The sequence below is a fragment of the Equus przewalskii genome, chromosome 4, assembly GCF_037783145.1.
Source record: "Equus przewalskii isolate Varuska chromosome 4, EquPr2, whole genome shotgun sequence".
Taxonomy (NCBI): Eukaryota; Metazoa; Chordata; class Mammalia; order Perissodactyla; family Equidae; genus Equus; species Equus przewalskii.
Genome location: NC_091834.1, coordinates 62,781,952 through 62,807,183, shown reverse-complemented (window position 1 = coordinate 62,807,183; position 25,232 = coordinate 62,781,952). Strand labels below are relative to the sequence as shown.

The 25,232-nt window shown below is 45.4% G+C and overlaps 1 protein-coding gene across 5 annotated transcripts in view; it reads left to right on the top strand.

Moving 5' to 3' along the window:
- PDE1C (phosphodiesterase 1C) overlaps window positions 1–25,232 on the top strand; it is a 597,159-nt gene that overhangs the window by 74,836 nt on the left and 497,091 nt on the right. For 3 of the 5 annotated variants that reach the window (XM_070616196.1, XM_070616193.1, XM_070616194.1), the window contains exon 1: window positions 20,926–21,078. The exons of the other annotated variants lie outside the window; for them this stretch is intronic. In XM_070616196.1, the coding sequence (XP_070472297.1) occupies window positions 20,994–21,078 (85 nt within the window). In that variant the 5' untranslated portion in view covers window positions 20,926–20,993. Of the gene's footprint in view, window positions 1–20,925; window positions 21,079–25,232 lie in introns of those variants that run through there. 5 annotated transcript variants of the gene reach the window in all.

The following is a 25,232-nucleotide window of genomic DNA, read 5'->3' as shown; positions in this document are numbered from 1 at the left end:
TATTTATTCAATGTTTCCTTTCTTGTGGAATATTATGTGCTGAGAGTTGGCAAACTTTTTCTGGAAAGGACCAGATAGTAAACATTTTAGGCCTGTGGGCCATAAGGTAGTGTGAAAGCACCTATAGACAATATGTTATTGAGAGAGCATGGCTGTGTTACAATAAAATGTTGTCTATGGATACTGAAATTTGAATTTCATATAATTTATATCTCTCATAATATGTATTTTTCTTTTGATTTTCTTTCCAATCATCTAAAGATGTAAAAACCGTTCTTAGCTTGCATACCCTAAAAAAAGTAGGTGGTGGGCTAGATTCGGCTCCTGGTTGATGTATGCCAACTCCTGCTCTTTGCTATGTGCGTGCAGGAGCTCAGAGCCTAGCGGGAGGCATCTGTGTGCATAATTACAGTGTATTGTGGAAAGGGTGTGGTCCATGTCAGCACAGGATGCTTTGAGAGCCTGCAGAAGGAGCTCCCAACCCATGCTGGGAGGGCTTTGGGTGGGTTGGGAGGGGAGCTAACTGGTAAGGCCCTCTGGATTTTTTGCTTCGTCTTCAAGACCTGGTTGGGTGTTGCCTTCATGGTGTACCTGCCTGAACTCAAGTGTTTCTTCTTCTGCCTGGGCATCTCTTTCCCTCAGGTCCTGGTCCTGACCCTCAGTGTTCGCCTTGGGTCTCTTTTCTGGTGCTACTATTTTCCTTCTGGCCCCTTGGTTGGGTTCTGTGGTTTATATCCTCGTTTGCCCTCAGTTTACTACTGAGGCCTTATGTTTTGAGGATGGGCCCAGCTGCTGCAGCTTTCTCAAGTTTGGGTGTGTTTCCTCCCTCCTGGCCTCTCTCTCTCAGGGGTGGTATTTGCTCTTGGCTCCCTCAGTTTCTGACACTCACTACAAGAACTTCACACAGTGGTGTGCTGGAGCCAGCTCAGCTGGTTCCTGCGACCCAAATGCATGCACCTCATCCCAAGTGAGTTCAGTGATGTCTGGTTGGTAGTTTGAAATCTGCCACGGTGGGAGTATTTACACCACAGAAATTGGCAAAGGAAATCTGCAAATGCAAACCAGGGCTCTTTTTCTTTGTGGTGACTATTCCTGCCCTGGAGAGCAGGTTTACCAGCATAGCACTCTTTATAAGCCCAGACAAAGTTATTTTATTTTATTTTTGTGAGGAAGATTGTCCCTGCGCTAACATCTGTGCCAATCTGCCTCCATTTTTTGTATGTGGGATGCTACCACAACATGGCCTGATGAGCAGTGTGTACGTTCATGCCTGGGATACGAACTCGCGAACCTCCGGGTCAGGGAAGCAGAATGCACAAACGTAACCATTACACCACCGGGCCAGCCCCCAAAGTTATTTTTTAAGGTATAACACAACCCTACTCATGGATTTATAGAATGGTAGAGCTAGGAGAAATTTGGAGTTAGGTGTAGTGTCCGCTACTAAACTGTCAAAAATGCCTGGGATATCTCCTCACTCCTGTGCCTTCCTGACAAATTCCTATGAGACTCTCCCAGTTGGTGCTGGTCACCCTTCTTTAGTATGTGCAATCATGTCACACTTTTTTGTCATCTTCTGATTCCACGTCTATCTTTTATTCAACTATGAGCTCCTTGAATGTGGGCCAGGAGGGGCAACTGTAGGGTGGTGATTAATTGCCAGGGCTCCAGAGCCAGGCTGTCCGAGCCCCAATTCTGGTTCCATTACTTATGATCTGAGTGACTCTGAGCAAGCTACTGAGTAATTCTGTTTACTTCATCTGTAAACTTGGGGTAATGGTAGGACATTCCTCATAGAGTGCAAGGGCGAAATAACTTAATATACACAAAAGCACCTAGAACAATACCTGCCTTCAAGAGGCATTCAGTGAACTCAGCTCTTATTAGCAATCATTTTGTCTTCAATTCCCATCATATTGTCTGGCACATGTCAGATGGGACATATTTAATATGTACGTGAAAATCTAAGCATATGAGCAAAAGTGTAAATGGAGACAGAGAAGGGAGTGATTTTTGTGGGCTGGAGTGAGGGAATTTAAACAACTGATGAGGTTTGAAACAGGACTTGAAGGGTGGGTAGAGCGTGGCCAGATGGGGAAGGTTAATGGTTAATTCAGCAGGCATCCGTAGGAAGAACTCTCCACAAGTGAGGCCATTTGGTAAATATAGAAACTGAATGTGAAAAATAATTAGCATTAAGCTGATTTCATCTCAAGTTAGTAGCAGGCCTGCTATCAAAATTCCATTTCTCTCCTCCCTAGTGTCTGCTGAGGTGTTACTAAGTGTTTTGCTTTAGGAATATAATGGATTTTAATCATTGAACGAAGCACTTGAAGAAAAAGCAGGAGGAAGTGTGGAATGTTCTGTAACTCTAGGCATCTATTTTATGCATGCTGAGAAATTAACACAATATGATAACATTTCCACAACCTTCCAAGAGTGATTTTACGATGACTTAGAGATTGCAACCCCTTGATTCTTCCCTCTCCCACCTCCATTGTCACTTTGCCTTTTGTGAATTATTCTTCCTTTTGGAACTCACCTGTACTTTCTTTTGGCAAATCAAATGCAGACTAATAACGTGAGGCTGGGCCCTGAGATTATGCTAAAAGAGAGACTGCTTCACAAGAGAAGGGAGGAGGGGTATTAATTTGTCTTTTTAGGACCTACACAGTGATTGAGGCTGACATAATTCTCTTTGAGGTTTTTATTCCTTTGTCGTTGAGCAATTGTTCTTCAGCTGATAAGAGTAGATCAGACAAGAGAGGGAGACTACTACATAAGAGAGATCAGGACTGTTGTGAAATTTATCTTTAGTCCTCTCCCCACTCCAGAATTCATGGCTTCTGGGGCAGGACAGATCTGAGTTTGAGTCAGGACTCTGTCATTTTGTAGTGGGTGACCTAGGGCCCATGACACACCTTTTATTTTGAGTCACACTTTCCTCCTCTGTCAACACCTGCACGGCAAGTGATGTAGGTTTCAATGAGATGGAGCTTGTGGGGGGCGCCGGGGGGCGGGGACAGTATGAGCCTGAACCCCGGAGGCTTAGGAGACGCTTGAGAAGTGCTTCCTTCCTTGCTCTTGCTTTTCAAAGTTCTTTTCTTCCAGAAGGTGTTATATGTGTTAACGAATGGTGGGATCTTCCTTACACATATTTAAACTGATACAGATATGTGAAAATTAACATCCAGATGGAACTTTTATTTTGTGAATGTGTGCAGGAGTATGAATGTGTGTGGGAGTATGAATGTGTGTGTGTGTGTGTGTTCCTGGAGGGCCTGCAGGCACAAGTATGATAATATTCCCACAACAATTTCTTGCATCCTACCCTCAACTCCATTTTTTTCTTCTCTTCCATCAAGAAAGCAAATCTGTTAACCAAGGAATAGAAAAAAGTAGCAGACTGGTCTGAAAATGCATTGGACAAGAAAAACCCATTCTATTCTTGTAAAATCTTGGAGATTTATGACAAACATGATACTTGAAATTCACAATACACAAACAGTTGTCATTCTCAAAATATGCTATATATTGGGTGGTCTCAGTGAAATCCAAACTTTTGTGAACTTTACAAAACGTTACTGCAAACAAGGGTTTGGTGAATCAGTAATGTCAATTAGTAGATTGAAGATTCGCTGTTTGGTAAATTAGCATTCATTGAATTGACCCAAATCACCTTGTCTACCGCCTCCCCAGCTTGCCTGGGTATGGGCAGGAAAGCTTTGCCTTGTGTCCAAGGCCATGGCATTCAGAGGGGTCTTTTATCCACCTCATTCATTTTAGATTTGGGTATAATAAAGCATGTAATTGTGTTTTATTTTCTATGCTCAGGAGGCATAAAAACTATACAAAGCTAAGAGAAAATACTTTCCGTCATAAAATATATGCAATTAAACAACATCTTAAGAAAAATTTCTGCAGGCCAATTTTCACTTTAGAATGGACTTCTTAACTTTTCAGTCTTCATACCCAGAGGGGGCGCTGTGGAGAGGAAGAAAGTGCACTAGCCCTATTGAAGACCGGTGTTCAAATCCAGACTCTGCCACGTATGAGCTCTGTGACCTCGGGTGTATTACTTCACCTCTCTGAGTTTGTTTTTCCACTCGAAAAATGAGTCATTCTAACTACTCACAGAGTTCTGGCTAATGACATTCTATAGTGGCCTTTAGCCTACTTTTCCTTTCCTGCCTCCTCTGGACCAGCGCTCTCAGGATGCAGGAGTATTTGCCACATGGGGATCATTCCAGCGGTCTGGAGGAAGCCCATCTCACCTTCCCAGCTGATTCCTTTTTCAGTGATGGCTTGCCCATTGCCCAGATGGCCTGGTCCCTTCATGTGCTACCTGGAGAGATAGGAGTCAACAGCACTCAAGGGGACGGATGCCATCCCTTGGAGGGTGAGAGGAGAAAACGGGCCTGTAACAGAACTCTTGGGAACACCAATGTTTAAGAGACAAGGGGAGGGTAGAAGGCTAGCCCGGAGGGAGCTGGGCATGGGAGAGCGGGAAGATCCAAAGGCAAAATCAGGCAGAGGAGCTAGTCAACTGCGTCGGACACAGCGGAGAGGCCACGGAGGACGCGCTCCTCTGGTTATCTTCAGGTGCCTGACAGGGCATGTTTCTTTGCTGCTAGAGGCAGCAGCCAGGAGGGCAGCAGCTGCAGAGGAGTGGCGGGGCCGGGGGGTGGGGTGGGGCCCGTGGAGGAACTAGAGGGCCCAGGAGAGCAAGGTAAGCCCCGCTGAACGCAACTAACTTCGTCCAAAATCGTCCCAACGCCCTTCTTTCCTCTGCTCTTGCAGCAGCTTAAGAGAGCACAGTTCCACTGAAGCACGATCAGTTCCACTGAAATGATGGAAAAACCAAGACTCAGAGGACGAATGCTGTTTTCAGCCATCGTGGAGCTGGGATTTGAATCTAGCTCTCCTGAACCTCAGTCCCGAGCCCTTTGCGTCTTTGGGAGTTTCCTCAGCGTTTCCAGTTCCCAGGGAGCAAAGCTGCGCTTGTGCGGTATCCCGGCAGGACTCCACGCTGGCTCTCTTTGTGGGAGAATATCTGGGCAAACGGGGTCCATCGTCCTCATGGCAAATCATGGCATGATTTCCCGCCTTTACTCCGCCGCCTGCGCTCGCTGCCTTTCGCCCTGGTCACTTCTGCTAGATAAGTGGGGCGTCCTTACAGCCTGGCCAGGAGAGACCACAGGGCAGCCCAAGAAGGGGCGGTCTTGCCAAACCCACAGGCGCCCTCCAGCGGGGCTGGCGGTAAGCACAGCCGTGTGGACAGCGCCCAGGCGGGCGGGAGTCTGGGAGGAAGGCCTGTGTTATCCAAAGTGAGGTTCCTGGTGCTGGGGGCTGTGGCCGTGGTGGGGGATGTCTGGACAAAGGGACCCTGTGAGGCTCTTTGGAATGGGGAGGAATTTTATCACAGTTAGTAGGAGATTGGGTTTGGATTCTGAGAATCCTCAAGTTACCCCTGGGTGTGACAATGTTGCCAGTCACATTGTCACCTAGTGCCATTTCCCTCCTTGTTTTTGTGAAAGGAACACTGGCGTCATTAAGGCTTTTGAAGTGCCTTTCTTCTAAAAGTTCAGGGTTTCTTTTTTTTCCTTTTGAGGAAGATTAGCCCTGAGCTAACATCTGCTGCCAATCCTCCTCTTTTTTGCTGAGGAAGACTGGCCCTGAGCTAACATCCATGCCCATCTTCCTTTACTTTATACGTGGGACGCCTACCACACATGGCTTTTGCCAAGTGGTGCCATGTCCGCACCCGGGATCCGAACTGGCGAACCCCGGGCCGCCAAAGCGGAACGTGTGCACTTTGCTGCGCCACCCGGCTGCCACCTAAAAGTTCAGGGTTTTTACATAATTTTATAAAGTGTTGTGGAGCATTGGAAATAACACGGGCAGTCATAAGTTCTGGTGGCAGAATCACACGAACTAGTTTGGGGAATCTATCCCCTTCTCTGACCCTGTCCCCCTCCCTGAACTTCTCACCCTTCACAGCTTGCTATGTCAAAGAGACATGGTGCAGAACTGCCCTGAGATGCATAAGGTGCAAAAAGACAGCAACGACAATGAGAGCAGCAGCTGATGTTTATTGAGCGGTGACTATGTGCCGTACGTTGCTGTAAGCACCATTCATGGATTAAGTCATTCAGTCCTCACAAGAGCCATATGAGGTACCACAATTATCTGTGAAGAAACTGAGGCAGAGCCCAAGGTCATGCAGCCAATAAGAGCAGCGCCAGGATTTGACCATGGCTATGGAGCTTGTGCTGTTTGTGGTGATGTTTTACTGTGTTAACATGAGCGTAGGTAGGATGAAAATGACGTGGGTACTGTTAGGGTGAAAATGACAATAATAATGTCAAAAAAAAAAAACCCTATCACTTTGGCTCATGTCTTTTTATCACTCTCATCTCAAAAAAGAGACTAGTGTAAATGTTATCTCCTCCAGGAAATTGTGGGTGGAACTAACGGCCCTGTGCTGGGCTCCCCCCACCTCCTGAACGTCTCTCTGTCTTAGAATCATGTGAGATTATCATCTACTCCCTTGTGGGTCGGCCCTCTAGACTGCGAGCTTCCTGAAGGCAGGGACCGTGACCCACAGCCTGGCCCAGGCGGGGTGACCATGGAGCTTGGACCCTGGGCCTCTGGGTACTCTCAGCGTTTTCTCGCCTTCCTCTCTTCCCTCCCACTCCTTTGAGGCAGCTGGATCTCCCTCCCGTCTTCCTAAGAGGGTCTCTGTTGAGACGTTTCAAGATCTATCTGGGAGTCAGGAAGGCAGGTCTGTGGTCCTCTGAGGGGCTGCTGACTAACGGGTGAGTCATCTTGACGACACTTGTGGTTTTCTCATTTCCCTTGGTGCAGCAGGAAGCTGAGGTGGTCAGTGCTGGGGGCCTGTGCCATGTTGTGGATGGGAACCAGGCTCACCTAAGATACCTGGGGGGATAGGGTGGGGGAGAAGCTTGGGAGGTGGCTAAGGGCTCCCTCCCCCAGGGACAGAAACCTTAAGGACAGTTCAAGGGCGGTAAATCTCAGGGCCACCATTCTGTATTCCAGGTGCGGGGATGGGAAAGGACTAGGGCCTCCCCTATGGGCTCTAACTAGCACCTGTCTCCTCTCTGCTTGTTTATTTCTTTGGACTTTATTCAAAAAGGAAGAGGTTGAAAAAGTAAGAGTGGATGGAAGGCCATCGGATGAGACTGTCTGGAACTTTACACCCTCTCAGAAGACGGAGAAAGACAGGGTAGCACGGGGCATGGGAGCCTGGAGAGGAGTCGGACTGGTCTCCATTTAGATCTCACGCTCACCTTGCTGTAGCCAGCCTCAGTTTCACCACGTGGGAAATGGGGATTGTTGTGAGGGCTCAAGACAATTCTGTAGGGGACAGGTTCTCGCGCAGTTACCTGGACAAACATGAGTTGAAAATGAAGAAAACTACTAGAAAGATCCACTGACTTTTCTCTCCTTTCAATTTAATCATTGAGTTAACACTTCAGTTTTTCCCTTTTCCACTTCTTATTATTTCCAACATGTGGGCTAGCATTTCTAGCTCACTGCCAGTGTTCAGTTTTCCTTGTGATTTGCTTCAGTTGTCACACGTTTTGAGTCAATCCCATAACCGTGTGCTGAGTGCAGGCTCTGTGTCAGGGACGATGCTTTGTGGTTTGGAGGATATCTTCAAAATCAGAGGGAGAATTCATGAAGCATCTCAGGTGAAAAGAGGAAATAAAGTTGCCGCCCATTCTCCCAAATGCCTTTGTTGGCTTGAGAGGCATTTTGTTAAAAATTCAGTTGCCAAATGTACATGGAAGAATTTATCACAATGAAAAAAATACCTTTTGGGAACTTACATACCTGACAAAAGCATCTTAGCATTAAATCGTTAATACTCCCACCTGCTGCCAACTATAACTGCTCTCTTTTGTCATGATAATACAGACTGTCTGATGCTCTGGGAGAGGTTTTGGGCAACAATATAATCAACATCTGGGAAAATTTGCTTGCAATTCTGAGATTTCAGTCATCTTGTCAATGTAGAGTCTTTGTGCTTTGCCCACCCATGAAGATTTTTATAATTCATGATTGTAATTTAGAATTCCAACCACACAAGTCTGTAATCTATTTCTTTTGGCATCAGCTTGCCTTGTATGGTGAACATGCCTAATAGTCTATAAGGCACCAATACATAAGGTGTCTCATAACTGATGATGTGGTATCAGGACTTTTCTGTTAGGCTGTGTTTGATGGAAGAATGAAATCCCTTCTGAAGAGAGGAGCCAGGAGTCTCGAGACAATGAATACGAATTCTTCTTTACTCAATCAGTGGGAAGGATGGACCATCTTAGCCTGATTCATGAGGATGGTTAGAGCACATCCCTGACACAGAAAGCTGACATGCTAATTTCTACATTTCTTCTTAAAGCTACTGCTGTAACCAGAATATTTGTGTATTCATTCAACAAGTATTTGTTAACTGCCTCCTCGGTGCTAGGCAAGTTCTAGGTATTTGGAATACATCAATGAACGAAATAGGATAGCCTTCACGAAGCTAACAGTCTGGAGATGGGTCATTCATCTGGCTCAGGATAATTTAATCTATATTTTACATTATAAAATGGCTTAAACATGAAAAATACAGGAAGTAATTTAGATGCCCATATCTGTATTGACAACTGACTTTTAATATGTTTCTTTTTTTCTAATTATGGGCGCAGTACAAAATTTGGAAGACACATAGAAGAAACTAAACTCCACCAACCTTCCTGGTGGGAGGCCACCCGGAGTGCAGCCAGTTAATGTCCTTAGGAGCTAGGAGAAGCCTGAGCTCTCTGGCTCCAGGAAACCAAGTTAACTGTATTCCCAGCCCTGGCATATAATCACGGTTACCATTTTGGTGTGTTTCCTTCCTGTCTTTCTGAAGTGCATTTTTAACATAGTTGCAACCACATTGTATCCTACTTTGTTGTTTCCTCTTATTTCTTAAATGTACTTTATCTTTACTCTTAGTAACTGTGTTATTCCGTGACATATCCTCCAAAACACCAGCATCCTTATCATTATCATCAACAGAGGCCACATCCAGGACACAAGAGTGTGGAGTATGTGTGTGTGTGTAGCTAGCTGTGTGTATTTGTGTGGGTGTGTGTTTGCTGGTGACAAGAACATGTTTGCCGTCCTCGTTTGAGGTGAATCACGAAGCTGGAAGAAAGTCCTAGATGAATTTGGCTACCAGTGAACAACAGATGGAGGAGAATCTCCCTATTACAAGTCATTTTGGCAAATAGTTGCATCCACTCTGGTGTCGGAAATCCCCTTTGGGCTGCCCGTCTGTTCTCTTTGGTTCCAGCGTTCTTGGTGCTCTTGGTAATTCTGTTGCCAAGGTTGCCACTGAGAGGAGTTACCTCCTCCAGGGATTTCAGAGCCACGGTAAGAAACTCTAACTCCGTAATTTTGTTTATGGTTATTGGAGGGCTTGAAATGAGATGCATATGTAAAATACTTAGCATAGAACCTGGCACCTGGTGGCCCAACCCATGTTAGACCCCTAAGAAACCACATTCCCTTCCCCACGTCCAAGTGCAGGTGTGTGCCGACTCTCCCGATAATGCACGATCCATCTGGGACCTATTGCGGTGCAAGTCGTAACCTTGGATGCTCTGTATTTATTCTAATCCCCTATTCCCCAGACCTTAGTCGAACATCTTTGATGTGGCAAATTTTTCTGGCCTACTAAAGATTATTCACTTAATTTCTCTCTGCTCTTCCTCTTGCCTCTTGACACAGTGGCATTTTTGTATTTCTATATATTTATGTTTCCTAATTACAGAAAGAAAAAAAAAAACATATGTTAAAAGATGATGTAATTTTCAACTACTAAATGAATTATGTCTTGGCTTGTTTCCTAAAGCCCGAGCCATAACCACTATTAAAATTGTTTATACTCTAAAACCTATAAGTGACAAGAGCAACAACAAACCATATGAAAAAGAGATGTTCTTTCTGGGGCAAATCTTTAATGTATATTATGGTGGTGGGCTTAGGTTCTTCAACTGAGTGAGCCTAGACTTAAGATTGAAATGTTAAACTGTCATTTGGGGACAGATTTTTTTCCTCAGCCCTGCGCACACAGGTGGAAACCGTGTCTGCACCTGGTGAGTTGGAGGTCAAATTTGGTCAAAACAGTGGAGAGGATAGAGTTTCAAAGGATCTATGTTTACCAAACCCTCTTTTCTTTCCTAATTTCATTTCCCCGGCTCCTTCTTGCAGTTTGATGGGAACGTATGATTAATTTCTGGCTAATGGAATGTGGGAAGAAGGGATATGTGTTTCTCCCACACCTGGTCCCTATAATCCTTCTTCATGGACCTCCACCTTATTTTTCCTCCTTCATCTGTCAGCTAGATGTGGAGCATCCCGTGGAGGACTCTGGGACCTAGGGCTTGGTGCAGCAACAAGATGGAGGGATCTTAGGTCCCTGAATACCTCCAAAGAACGAAACCCAACAGCTCCCTGCTCTGATCTACATTGGGCTTTGTAATGAGCAAGAAATAAACCTTTATTGTGGTGTCAGCCTACGGAGAATTTGTATATTTGTTACGATGTTAGATACCCAAACTAATATAGGATTTGGCACATAGTAGGCCTTCAATAAATATTAGTATTTTTTCCTGTTGGTCCCCAGGAAGCACAGAATGTCAGAACCCTCTCAAGGAAGGCTGAAATGAGAAGAATTGATAGGGTATGTCTCAGCAAAGTCCTTGAGAGAAAGTCAGGAATCAAGTGGGGAAGCCAAATACATTGCCAATGGCACATGGTGGGGTCTGCAATGGAAGATGTGGCCTTGCCTCAGGAGCCAGATAGAAACATGATGGAAACAGGTTGGAAATAGACTTGGAGTGTTTGGGATAAATGTTGCAAAACAGTAGTAGTTCTTATCCCTGCTTTCTCACTAGAATCATCTGGTGAGCTTTAGGAAAGGCCAATGCTTAGACCCCTATCTCCATTCAAGACCAGTGAATCAGAAGCTCTTCTGGTGAGCCTTGATGTCTATATGATTTCCTAGTTCCAGGGGTGAGCTCAGCTCGCTGTTGTTGTTGAGAACCTCTGCGTAAATAATATTGAAGCATTTGTGTCTCACCTTTACTGAACAGTGGGTACTTGTGTGAGGCATACTTGGGTACCCAAAGGGACCGAGTATTCTTAAGGTGTGCTAAATAAAGTTCAGAGATAGTTGCAGCCAGAAGAAACTATGGCTCAAATATGCCATTTCCCGAGACACGTGTGACTTTTTTTTCTGCAGAGATGTGGAAGGTCAGACTGTCGGATGGTCCTGATGCCTTTGAGTTCTGTTCCAGTGTTCTGGGTGCTCGGTCAGAGGACTGTCCCAGAGTCCTGGAGCCAAAAGCTCCCCTTCCACAGTTGTCATGAGCCATGTTCCTGCTCTCTTGGGGAATTATGGAGCTTCACGTCTCTGAGGCTGGTTTTGTGTAGAGATGAAAGAGCAAGGAGTTAGTGGCCACTGTGGATAATGGAGCTTACTGACAGTGATCGCTAGCAAAATATGATGCTTTTGAGGATGTGGACAAGTTGAATGGGAGTAATATTTCAACTGAGCTTAAATACCTGCTATGATTTTGGAAACCTTATCAAATTCAGTGCCATCTTATTAAAATGACCTAAAGAGGAAGATTGAAAGGCGGTGCTGAATCGCCGGCTCTGAGTTGCCTTTTCTTTGAGAGACACTGTACTACGGGAGGTCCGCTCGGCACTGTGACCCCCGTGCACTATTCACCCACTCATTCTTTCAACAACTTCTAATGGGAATTTATGTGCCAGGCATCGTGCAAAGAGCTAAAGAAGTGAATAAGACATGGTCTCCATCTTCAAAGATCTTTTTGAAGGAATTTTCACTTGTAGTTTGTGTATTTATTAGGCCCTGCAAGAGAGGCCTGATTATGCCCATTTTACAGGAGAAGAAAATGAGACAGAGCAATTAAGCAACTTGCTGGAGGTCACACATCCTCTGGCACCTGTATCCTCACCCTGGGCTTCTCACTCGGGTTCAGAGGCCTTTCCACAGAGGCCTCCCCAGGGAGAAGAACCAATGGCTGTTGGAAGGTGGAGGGGAGAAAGGTGCTTGCCAAAGCTGATGTTCCCGTCCTGACCTACCAGGGAGGGACTCTCTGAAACGAAGGCATAAACGTGAATTCAAAACTATTCTAATCATTTCACCACAGGGAAAAGTGTATGAATCTAAAGGTGGATGAGGAAACGGAGGTGGCCAAGAGAGGTCTTCAGGAGTCATCAAGTGCCCCAAGCTTGCTTGGACCAAGGAGCACAGTCAGAATCATGGAGAGAAATGCCTTCCTGAGCCAAGAGAGGTCTCACCACAGACAGTCATTGTGCTGGGGGCTTCTCCAGCTCGTGCTGCTGTTCTCAAACTGGCTTTGGCCTTCAAACTTTCCTTGGGGTCTGGAATATGATTCCTGCAGATGCTCCGATTCCTGGGTCCTCTCAAGCTGCTTGATGGCCACTTGTATCTATTTCCCATCTTCTCCAGATTCTTTCTTACTACGTTTGTATTAGTCATGGTTCTCCAGAGAAACAGAACCAACAGGATGTGTGTATGTATGTATGTATGTATGTATGTATGTATGTATCATCTCTCTAGGGAGAGATTGATTTATTTTAAGGAATTAGCTCATGTGATTGTAGAGGCTTGGTGAGTCCAAAGTCTGCACAGTAGGCTGGCAGGCTGGAGATGAAGGGAAGAGTTGCAGTTCAATGGCCATCTGTTGGTAGAATTCCTTCTTGCCTTGAGGAGGTCAGTCTTTTTTCTATCAAGACCTTCAACTGATTGGATGAGGCTCACCCACATTATGGAGGGTAAAGCTTTCCTCAAAGTCCACTGATTTAAATGTTAATCTCATACAAAAAAAAATCTTCACAGAAACATCCAGAATAATGTTTGAGCACATAGCTGGATACTGTAGCCTGGCTAAATTGACACATAAAATTAGCCAGCATTATCCCCATGCCTCTCACATGTGCTCCCTACCTGTCAGAGTGTGCATGAAAAATGACACATCCAAATGCTCCTTCTCTGGCTTGTTCTCTGCATCTGCAGTTAGAGTCTTCTTTAAGAAAAGCAAATCTGATGGTATCAGTGTAGCAGATTCTGTCAAGGCCCTGTCCCTATCCTATGCTCTTACTACTGCATCGGCATTTCTTTGCCCGAGAGCTTCATCTGGCCACCAGATCTTGCTCTGCTGCCATTTCAGCAAGCCAGAAGTGCCAGGGAGTTGGTGCCTTCGGGGAGCAATCCTTAACCAATGACTGACAGGAACGCCCCGGCTCCTTCTCTCCTCGGGGTGATAGCTGAGGCACGTGCCTTACCCTGGCCCCTGCTGTTCCACAGAGGATTAAGCTGCGGTTGCCCACAGTGCTAGCTTGTCTTTACCGCTGTTTTTCCTTCCTTGTCTAACTTCCTCACTCCCTTCCTGAGAGTTCCCATTTCCTGTAAAAGCATTTCACTCTCTGTAGGAGACAGTCCAAACTTCCCAGCATGAAAACCAAGGTCCCCCGTACCTCTCCAAGGATCACCTAGGCTCCCCTGGACCAGTTCCCCCCAAGATTCTGGAGGCCCTATGAGCCAACATAAGGAGTTTTTACTTAATTTTAAGAGTCTACTCTATTAGTTTATTCTAAGAGTTTTTACATTGTTCTGACAGTTTTTCTAGAGTGATGGGGAGTCACTGAAGGGTTTCAGGCAGAGGAAGGACATGACTAAATTTTTATTTAAAAATGTCACTTTGGCTGCTGGGTAGACAATGGCTTGGAGCAAGGATTCAAGCAGCTTGGGGAGTTAGGAGGCTGTTGTGACAGTTCACGTAAGAGATAGTATAGCCTGGACTAAGGGAAGGAGGGGCATGGAGAGGAGTGGATAGATGCCAGCCATTTAGGTCGTAGTTCTGCCAGGACTTAGTAGCTGTTTAGATGAGTGAGACAGAGGGAACAGTAAGGACTCACAGGTTCTGATCTCATGGTAGAGTGGTTGGGGGGAACTTTTACAGAGATGGGGCTAGTGGAGGTTGAGAGTGAGGCTTTGATGATATTCTGGAAGTATTATGGCTAAGAACCCCAAAACGCCTGTCCATGAGGGGCCATGTGGGAACAAGCCCATGCTCCACTTTCCACACTCTGTGTTTGTCCTCATATGGGCTGCATCACCCAGAAGGGCACCGTTTGCTCATCCTCACAGGGGTGCCACATGGCCTCTCCCCAGCAGAGGCCCTTGCCCTAGGAAGTTTGGCTCAAAGAATGCCTTGGAACCCTAATCAGTCAGAGAAAGAAATTCTCCTCCTATGGGGATAGGTGGAAAGAGGGCAGCAAAGGTGGTCCTGGCCTGGGAAGGGGGGTGGAAGCACTGTCCCCCTCCTCCAACATCCCAAGTGAACTCTGGAGGGGGGGGTAGGAAGGTGAAGTGTTCAGATTTGGATGAGTCGAGGTTGGGTGCCTACAAGACCTTCTGAAGAAAAAGGAGATAGTCTGTTGCTTGGGAAAGTGATCTGGGTTGTGGAAATAGATACTGGAGAGTCATTAGCAGAGCTATCAAGAGTGAAGAGGCTTGCTCAGGGGAGAGGGCATGGAATGAGAAGATCAGAGTTTCCCTGGTTAACAACAACAGTAAGGGAATTGGCCAAGAAAGCTAGAACGAAAACCAGGAGTGAGTTGTGCCCTGAGGCCCAGGGAACAAAAGACATCCTAACTGATGCAGCTGTGGTCCACGGAGTTACATACTGCCAAGAGGCCTAGGAGTTGAGCGCCATGATACATCCACTAAATGTGGCGATGCCTAGGTGACAGAAGTATCATAGAATGGGGATGGGGCTGGAGGCTGGTGGGCGGCAGAGTAACTGAGCACTTCCTGAGGGTGTTTCCTGAGCCAGGTCCTGTCCAAGCTCCGGACTCCAGCTCTAAGAAAGCCCACGAGTGTCTGCAGCTCAGTTGAGTGATGGAGGCCTGGAACCTCTGTCTTGATGGCTCATGGGGGGTTTGATATTCCAGGGCTTTGGACTGAGGAGTGAGTGAGCTCTGAGCCTCGTTCTTCTTGCCTCTGAACACGGATTATCTCAAAACTCTATGTAGAAAACAAGCACAAAAGGGACCCAGTGTCCTAGTGATGATGGTGATATTAAAAATAATATTTATTGAAAGTTTACTAAGGGTCAGGTTCAGGATAAGTCTTTAACATAAATTATCAGATATTCCCTATGAGGTAGGTATTACATCTCCATTTTATAGAAGAAAAAACTGAGAGTCAGAGAGGCTAGGAAACTTGCTCAAGTTTACACAGCAAGAAAGTAGAGGAACTTTTTGTCCTTTAAAATTTATTTTTAATGTTGTTAACCTATTTATTATGAACTAGCACCAAAGTTCATTATAGAGGAAGATGGAGAATGAATGGAGGGAGGGAATGACGGAGAATGACCATCCTGCCCCAATCATGTCACCTCCTTGGCAGGCAGCATTGTGTGTTACATCTGTGTTCACTGTTCAGTTCATCAAATGTTTTAGTGAAGGTCTCTCTGTGCCAGGCACCAGGCTGGGGCTGGGATGGAAGACTCACCCCTGTGGCCAGCAGCTCCTATCCTCATGGGGTGACCAGTGCACAACAAGCGGTGTGAGTGTAGCATGATGATTTTAGGATGGGGATGCAGAATGGGGTCCAGGGGAGGCTTAAAGTGGAGCGGCCACCTCCCTCCAGGAAAGGCAGGAAGGACCTGCTTTCTGGAGGACTTGGGACATCAGTGGAGACTTGAAGGATGAGGAGGAGTCTACAGGCAAAGCAAGTGGGCTGTGGGCGAAGAATATTCCAGGCTTGATATTCTGAATTAGGAAAAAGAAATTCAAGACAATCATTTTATCTCCCCCATCCCCAGCACAGAGTGTCTCCAGTTCTCAAAATCTCCTAACTGCAAAAGCTATTGGAACATTCTCCCCAAATTCTTAATGCAAAAAAGAAATTTAATTTACTCTAATTTGCTACCTACTATTATGGCAGAGCATTGGTCTGGGAGCCCCTCAGCTAATATTTTTTGAGATATTGAAGAATTTTTTGAGACACTGAAGGCAAGTACTGAAAAATAGTCAATTTCACAGGTGCACTAATAATATGTAAACAGAAAAAAAATTGAAGAATAGACAGAGGCCATCCCTAACACAAAGAAAAATCACCAGTGTGTGCAAATAGGATTCTGTAATCTGCATCAGGCCTTCCAGGCATTTTTCTGCCACCTGTCTCAGGCCCTCAAGTGTGTAGGCACTTTGCTTTTTACTCTCCCTGTTTATTTAGATGGTCTCTGCCATCCTTGGGCCGAATTAATATGAGAAACAAAGAATGGGCTCTAGGGGTGCAATAAAGTAGAAGCAAGATGAAACAGAAAAGGGCATTAGTGACCACCAAAGAGGAATTGCATCCATAAATACAGACTTTCTGAGACCGCTCTCATTCAGACCTCTGGTTCCAGAGGTTGTTCTGGAACTTACTCTTCTTGTAAAGTCCTCAAAGGCAGGGACTGTTTCTTGGTTAGCACGATGCCTAAAACACAGTTGCCACTCAATAATGTTAGTTTAACACTTCCCTTTCTCTGTTCATTTCTTCCTCCTCTCCGCCCCTCCTTGAAGGTAGTGTTTGGTAGATCAGTTAGGATTCTTGGTTGCAAGCAACAGAAACTCACAAGAAGGGAATACAGTCTAAGGTACTAGGGCATCTCATGGAATTTGGGAGGAGTTTATTTTCAGATACTAGTTGAAATGGGGCCTGGAGTGTACTGGAACTTTCTCTTCACTTTTCTCAATTCCTATTTCCAGCAAAGATACTTACCGGCCCTATCTGGATCCTACCACTTACCACCAGAGGAGCAGACTTGCAGTTCAGAAACTTCATTGCCTGCAGCCGTGTCTGTGATCATGTGAATGCGAGGGGGCCCTTCCCAGAAGTGGGAGTGGTTGTCAGGCAGCCTGTTGGGTGTCCGTGATGAGTATGAACAGCCGCTCTTATTGGAGAAACTTGGGTTTACAATTCTTGGACCATTGGCTGTTGGGAGAATTCCAAATGGTAGATGGCTTCCTACCTGCAAATGGTTGAAATGCATTAATGAACTGCTGAGGAGCTATCTCCTCTTTGGTAAAACAAAAAGTTATTTTCTTAGAAAGCTGGCTTTTTGATAACATATGCTACATATAGTGTCTCACTTTTTTCCAGAGGTTTAAAATCCAAGGAGCAATATTTACTTGCCATTGACACTCTTTCTCTTATGTAGAAAGAGGTATCAGCCCCTTTACAGGGAATATTCAAGGACATGATATTAGTGCCTGAGTCAGAGGAGCATCCTGCAGGTTTTTATTTTCCCATATACAATTGTTATGTTTTGAAGGACATTATTTGATCCATGAGCTATGAATTGATTTAGGTACTGAGTTCAGTTCCTACTTTACTTTCTCGGGCTGAAGCCAGAGTCACACATTACATCTTGAGAGAAATTAATCTTGGCTAATGACTAGATCAAACCATTTTATGCATCTTGTTTCTTTCCTTCCTTCCTTCCTTCATCAAACATTTGTTGCTGTGCCTTCCCTGTTAGAATCCATTCCAGTGCTTAAAAAAAGATCAATCCTTTCCAAACTTATTTTAAAGTAAACGTAATAAAACTAGAAGCTATCCAAGCCTGGACAGGTGTGAGGTATTTACTATAATCTAGAAGTCAGCAAACCTTTTCTGCAAAGGGTCAGACAATAACTATTTTTGGCTTTATAGGCCATACAGCCTCAGGCACAACTACACAACTCTGCCTTTTGGTTTAAAAGCTGCCATGGACAACAGGTGAATAAATGAACGTAGCGATGTTCCAATAAAACTTTATTTGTGGACACTGAAATTCGAATTTCATATAATTTTAACCTGTCGCAAGACTAGCTCTTCTTTCGAATTTTTTTCAGTCACTTAAAAATGTTAAACCCATCCTTAGGTGGAAGACTCTGGAGAAACAGGTAGCGGCTGCATTTGACCTGCACGCATCAGTTTGACAACTCCTGCTCTACCAAGACCATCGGATCCTCTCATCTGCCTGGCTGTCCTTGTTTAGTTTTTCTTACTTGACAGGCATCCTTGAAGGAGCATTTCTGAAAGGGCAAGCCAAATCAATGCTTCTTTTGATCTTAGTCTTGAACTCCTTCCTTCTCGGCTTATGTAATGGTCGCATTCGCCTTCACACGGTTTGGTGTGAGAGCCCCACACTGAGAAGGCTGCTTGAAGACTCTGCACTTGAAGCGATGCCTTTAGTGGTTCTGTAGGTGTGCAGTATCTAAAACCAGGGAGAGAGATAACGATTCCGGGGAGAAGCAGTTTAAAAACAGTTCTAATTGTTCAGGCAGGTTATTTTTACCAGTCTTTAGGCGACAGATCAATGATCACATTGTTATTATTTTTATAGATGATATTTCAAAAAGCTTTTCTGCTAAGAGTGATTAAATACCAAGTTTTAATTTTACTCACTCAAGGAAAAATTTCCATCGCACTAGGATATTTTTTCTTGATAATTTACTATAGGAGACTATCACTTGGAGCTTTCAGGTGACACAAAAGAAGGCATGCGCTGCTGATGAAGGTTTGGGAAAGAGGGAGAAATACAGGGTAATGGGAACTATAGGAAACTTTTGGTGGTTACTATATGAAAAAATATATAGGGGCCGGTCCTGTGGCCAAGTGGGTAAGTTCGCGTGCTCCGCTTCTGGCGGCCCAGGGTTTTGCTGGTTCGAATCCGGGGTGTGGACATGGCACTGCTCATCAAGCCATGCTGGGGCAGCATCCCACATGCCACAACTAGAAGGACCCACAACTAAAAATACACAACTATGTACCAGGGGGCTTTGGGGAGAAAAAGGAAAAATAAAATCTAAAAAAAAAATTTTTACATATAAAGATTTCTTTACTTATAAAATTAATGGTGATAACAATAAGTAAAATATATTATTGCCATGAAGAAGAATTTTCCAGTGTCTACGTAATGAAACTTGGGAGTCACCTGGTGATTGCAATAACTGAACGCCTACTGCATGCCTAGGTTTCACCCATTTCCTCTCACTTGACCCTCATTGTAAGACAAGGAAAGCCAGACTCAGGGAGGTAGAGCTGGTAAGTGGTGGAGGCGGGATTCAGACCCAGGTCTGTCTGTGGAGCCCTTTGCAGGTTTTCACACTGTAACCAGTTCCAGTCTCAAGGAGGACCGCAGGGTTAGAAGCACCCCGACTCCCAAGCTGAGGTGGGCCATTCTGTGTGACATGAGGTCCATGACACCCATTGCCTTTTGGATCAATTAATCTTGCCATGCATGTGTGCAAACTGTCAATGTGAGCCTGGTTCTAACCTTCCCTGAGAGAATTTTTAACTGAAGTTCCAATTACATCTGACATAAAGAAAAAACCATTTCTCTAAAAATATACGGTGAATTGAAGAAGATTTAATTCCTGAGACAATCGTTAACCTGGATTCCAGTGGGCTTGAGAATTTTACGGGTCCCCTGAAATTGTATTAGAATATTGCACGTGTGCATATGTGCCTTTTTTTGGAGAGGGTTTCTAATTTTAGATTCTGAAGATGTGTGGACCCACTGTTCCCTAAACTCAGTTGGAACCAGTTAGGGATATACCTGACTGACTATCTTGTTATTGACAAGGGTTTGTCAGTTGTATCGAATTCCATCACAACAAATGAGGTTAAATTAACTCTAGTCCCATAATAGCCTGAATATGGCACTGTCATTCCACGTTACCCTGGGTGGACTCCACCAAGGGTCTCAGCTCTAGTCTCTTCCCATGAGCTGCACAGCCCCTGACACAGAACAATGCAACTGTAGATCCTTAAGAACTGCTTGCTGGTTGGAGGGAATGATTTTCCCTATTAGAAACCTTGCCTAACTCAGTCATTTCAGGTCCTGGAAGGACCAATGATTGACTTGGCGTCATAAAGCGAAACTCCTATGTCCAAACGCTGCCACTTTCCAGCTGAAGGGGCTTAGTCAAGCTCCCCTCGGCCTCAGTTTCCTCTTCTGTAAAAAGGTTAGCTGTAGCATTGGTAAAATCTCTCCCACTTCCACAAATTCCAGGAGTCTGGTATGTGGTGAAACCAAATCAGAAAGCGCTGGGACAAGCCATTTGGAATGGGCTACAGCTTGGTCGTGAACTGCACATCTTAGCGCCTCTATATGAAAGCGCTCGGCCACAAACATGGGTTACCTTGATAATTATCTTCTGGCCGGGTCTGCTGAGAGTACAGTAATCTTATCGGGGCTCCAGGCTGGTTAAGGGGACAGCTGCAGGGAGGAAGTGGGCGTGGCGATTTTCCTGACTTCCTTGTTTGGAGTAAACTTTGGCAGCATCTGACCGGCTTAGAGGTTTGCTTTCCCATCTGTTGATGTGCTTTTTGGGAGCTCTCCTGCCTGCCAGAGAAAACATCCAGAAGAAGCACGACGCCAAATCTTAGCCATTCCCTTGGGTCCCCAAACCCCACCAGCCTCCAGAGAGGGGAAGGCGAAGCTGAGATAGAAAACAGACGTGCCTGTAGCGCGCTGGCTTCAGCGGCTCCCAGAGAGCAGGGTGGAAAATACAGGGATTTCGGCACCCAGCCACCAGCCCCCATAACACGCACGGGTGCGCGTCGCCTCCCGTTCTTAGCGCTCCTCTGGCCGTATCTGGAACTTGGCATTGGAGATGGGGCAGTTGCGATGCTCGCTGACTCCGCCGTGTGCCTAGAGCATTAGGTGGCTTTGCGGTCCCCGCGCCTGCAGCCGGCGCGCTCCGCTCAGAGCGCGCGGCGGGTCTGCGGGAACAGCGCGCGGCGCGGCGGGGGAGGGGACGCGGCCGAGCGCGGGGCGGGGGCGCAGGGCTGCGCGCTCCGCCGCGGGGGACCCCGGGACGCCACCGGCTGAGCCATGACGGACGCCAGCAACAGGAAAGAGGGCTTCAAAAAATGCCGGAGCGCCACTTTCAGCATCGATGGCTACAGCTTCACCATCGGTGAGAACTTTCCACCCTCTGTCCGACTCCTGGCTTGGGCAAACACCCTTTCCGGTGGCGGCGAGGGTCCTTTCTAAGCGAGGGGGCCGGGGGTGGTCAGGGGTCGGGCTGGGCCGCGAGGCGCTCACCACGCGGCCCCGGGGAGAGGCGACAGGGCTGGGAAGTCGCGTGCGTGGCCGGGTCGCCGCGCCCGGGCCTGTCCCCGCGACGCCCCTCCCGCCGCTCTAATCCGGCATCCCGCTGAAGCTGGTTTTCAGGATCTCACCTTTCTGAACTACTCGATTTCCTTGCTGAGATTTTAGTAACGCAAGCCAGAAGAGGACCGATAGAGACTGGGATGAAGGCAGAGAGATGGAGAGTTGGAGACAGAAATATGTGAGAGGGAAGTCAGAAAGCGACAGCAGACGTGGACGTGATAGACGCTAAGACAGTCACACAGAGAAACAGAATGACAGAGACATCTAGACACGGAGACATTAATGGAAACACCTAGACACAAGGTCAGAAATACACAGACAGAGACGCCAAGACAGAGACTAATAGAGAGACAGAATGACAGAGAAGTGGAGACAGTGATGGAAATAAGAGAGATGCAGAAGCTGAGAGAGATGGACAGAGATAGATTCAGAGAGAGACTGAATGAAGCTTCTACAAAAGTTGAAACAAGGAGAAAGGAACACATGGAAAGAGAGAAAGAGATGAGAAGGGGAGGGTGAGGAGAGAGAGAGACAGAGAGCGAGAGAGGCAGAATTCAGGGAGGGAGGGATGTACCATGTTACTGAAATATTTGAGAAAAAGCTGTCCTCTGGATTCCCAATGGCTCCCTGTTTTCCTGCCTTCCCAAACTCTTTACTGAAATGGGTACCAGCTGGGGGGCTGGAGCTGTCTTCCCCACTCTGAGAGGGAGCAGGACCACACGGCTGCCCCTCTGGAGGCTGAATGTGAAGAGATCACTTCTTGATGCTTTTACTCCTGGTCCTGTGCTGTGCACTGTTTTGAAGCAACTGGTCCAGGGGTTACCTCCTCATCTTCCCAGGAGTGAGGGCAAAGCTGGGGAGGCTTCCTGTCTTGAATGTTAGAGTTTGGAGAACAGCGGGGCAGAGCCTGGTGCTGAGGAGCTGCTCTAGCATTTCTACTTCTGAGTGTGCTCAGGTCACTATGCCTTTAAGCCTAGACTTCACCCCAAAGCCTTTGAAAATGTGGGGTATATTAACTTGCTTTGTGGTGGGCTGCACCTGCTTGGAGGTATAGCAGGAAATTGCTAGGGACCAGAAGAGACCGATGGAGAGGAGCTCATCTCTGGGCCACTTGTGCTCCTTCTAATGAAGTGGCCCAAGATTTCTGGGGCATGGATTGAACACGTTACTTCCAGAATTGTCTAAACTCCTTAGCCTGCTTCCCAGGGCTCTCCATTCTGGCTTGAGTTTGCCTTTCCTGCCTCCACTGTTACTTCAAACCTGTTTCTTCCACACATTCATCATTGCTTGCCCTTCTCCAAATCCCACCCCTCAGAGACTTTGCTTGGGCAGTTCCCTCAGCCAGGAGTGCCATTCCTCCAATTCTGCATTGAGAAATCTTGTCTATCCTTTGCTCTCCTTCCCCTTCAAAAGGAATTTTGGCCCCTGCACTCCCCTTAGCCTCATAGTCCTCTGGGAGAGCTCACATCCTGCCTTCAATCACTTATTTTGGCACCTCTTGGTTGTCCTCCTTGCATGACAAATTCCTTAAGGATGAGTGTGTTTAATTTATCTTTCACCCTCTAATGGTGATGGTGGCTTCTTGTTGGGAGTTTTTGTAGAAATGAATTAAAGGTTGCCAAGGTCAAAAGTGATTCATTGAAAGGCCGTTGTCATGTTAATTTTAGTTTTCTTGAATCTGGTAAGAGAACTTCCAAAAGGGATTTTTATGTTTTACTTGGTAGTTCCTGTGAAATCTTATCTTCCAAAAGAAATGTGGCTTCTACAACCCGGGTTCATAGTGTGATCTTGCCCCTCCCAACCCCTTGCCTCCTTTTGCTCCTATCTTCCCTAGAAGAAATGGTCTGGCATATTGGCATGGTCTGCTGCTCAGAAGGGACCTCAGGAGTGAGCTGGTCACTTCCTGGTAAGGGAGCTGCCAGCTTATTTCAGATCTCTGGGCATTTATTCCTTCACTCCTTTCCATCTAGCCTCCTCCTGCCCTCTCTCCTTCAAGGAATACTTATTGAATTTTACTGTATTAAAAGACACAATTTGGCACAATGGCAAGCATTCAATAAATGGTAATTGTTGTAATTATTCAAGGCCTAAGCTAATATTATGGGGAGTTTATGGAGATAAATCAGACTTAAAACCTGCTATCCGAGGAATCTGTATTTTTGGGGTGATGTGATATGTTCATACACAACATTTTACAAAGAAGAAACTAGTAAGTTCCATTAGCAACATTTTTCAGCCCTTATAGACATTTTATAAAACACAGATAACAAAAAAGAAAGAAGAATATCACTTGTAATTTTGTCACCCAATGCTAAGTATTATTAATATTTCTTGTATATACTTTCAGTACATTTTTGTATATACAAAATTTTTTCAACAAAAATGCAATCATAATGTTTGATAGTCTTTTATTTAATATCTTATTAGTTTACTTTAATATCTTATTTGTTTCATGCTATATATAAAGTCTTTAATCAGTCTCCTATTTGCTGGCTATTTAGGTTGCTTTTAATTTTCACCATAATAAACAATGAGAAAAGACTAAATCTTTGGGTACATCCATGAATACTTTTGAGGATAAATTTCTAGAAGTATAATTGCTTGGTCCAAAAGTATGCATATTTTTAGGGATTTCAAGACATATTGCTCAACTACCTGGAAATACCAACTTTCATGCCCACCAGCAGTGTATAAGGGTGCTCACACATTCTCACGAGTACTGGACACTATAATTAAAAATCAAAGGTGCTGCTTTGAGAGGTGGAAGGTGATATCTCAATTCCACATGTTTCACTTGTTTTGTAAAATTGCCTTTTTATGGGGGCTGGCCCCGTGGCCGAGTGGTTTAGTCCGCGCGCTCCGCTGCCAGCGACCCAGTGTTTCGTTGGTTCGAATCCTGGGCGCGGACATGGCACTGCTCATCAAACCACGCTGAGGCAGCGTCCCACATGCCACAACTAGAAGGACCCACAACGAAGAATATACAACTATGAACCGGGGGGCTTTGGGGAGAAAAAGGAAAAAAATAAAATCTTTAAAAAAAAAAAAAAAAAAAATTGCCTTTTTATGTTCTTTGTGTGTTTTTCCTCTGAGGATTTCATCATTTATTTTTAATTTGCAAGTACTTAATGTATGTAATACATGTTAATTATACATTCAATCAATATATTAATTATACATAATATGTAATTATAATTACTATATATTAACTATAATATACTTTATATTATATAATTACTATATATTAATCACATAATTATATAATTAATGTCTATCAATAATATACATTATATGCACACATATATGTCTCTGTGTATGTAGACATATATGTGTGTGTGTGTATATATGTATAATTTGCAAGAGCTGTCTGTCATGTACGTTAGAAATATCTCCTCCGAGCATGAGGACTCACATTCCTGCAACATCAGTGTGTGGCACTTAGGATTTGCTTTGTGAATGTAGATACCTTGTCGCTTACACCCATGGTTGCCAGCTTGTCACATGGCTTCAGCAGGGTGGAGTAGGTGCACAGTTTCCCTCTTACCACGGGAGAGAGGAGTCCTGAGGAGATCCTGGTGGCCCCCAGATCTCTCTTTTGCTCAGGTGTCTGACATTCTGTCATTAGGAATTACCTCCTTTTCTAGTCTGTTAATTTTGCAAAATTTCCGGGTCAAAGGACTTGACTAAAGAAAGTTATGTTATGGTATTGGTGACTCAAAAAATTCTTACTGGGGGAGACCTGTGAGGACAATAGGAGTATTGGGGGTTCTGCAGGAGGGGAGCTGTGACCCACCCCTGTGGCAACGTCAAGAATAAAGTTTCCTTAGAGGGCCCCCGACAAAACTTCTCTCTGGTGAGTGGTCATTTCTGGGCTAAGGGGAGGCATCTGCTTCTGGTTTAGACTGGTAGGGAGCAAACTTCAGCTATGGTTCTCCATCAGGGGGGCCACTCCCCAGG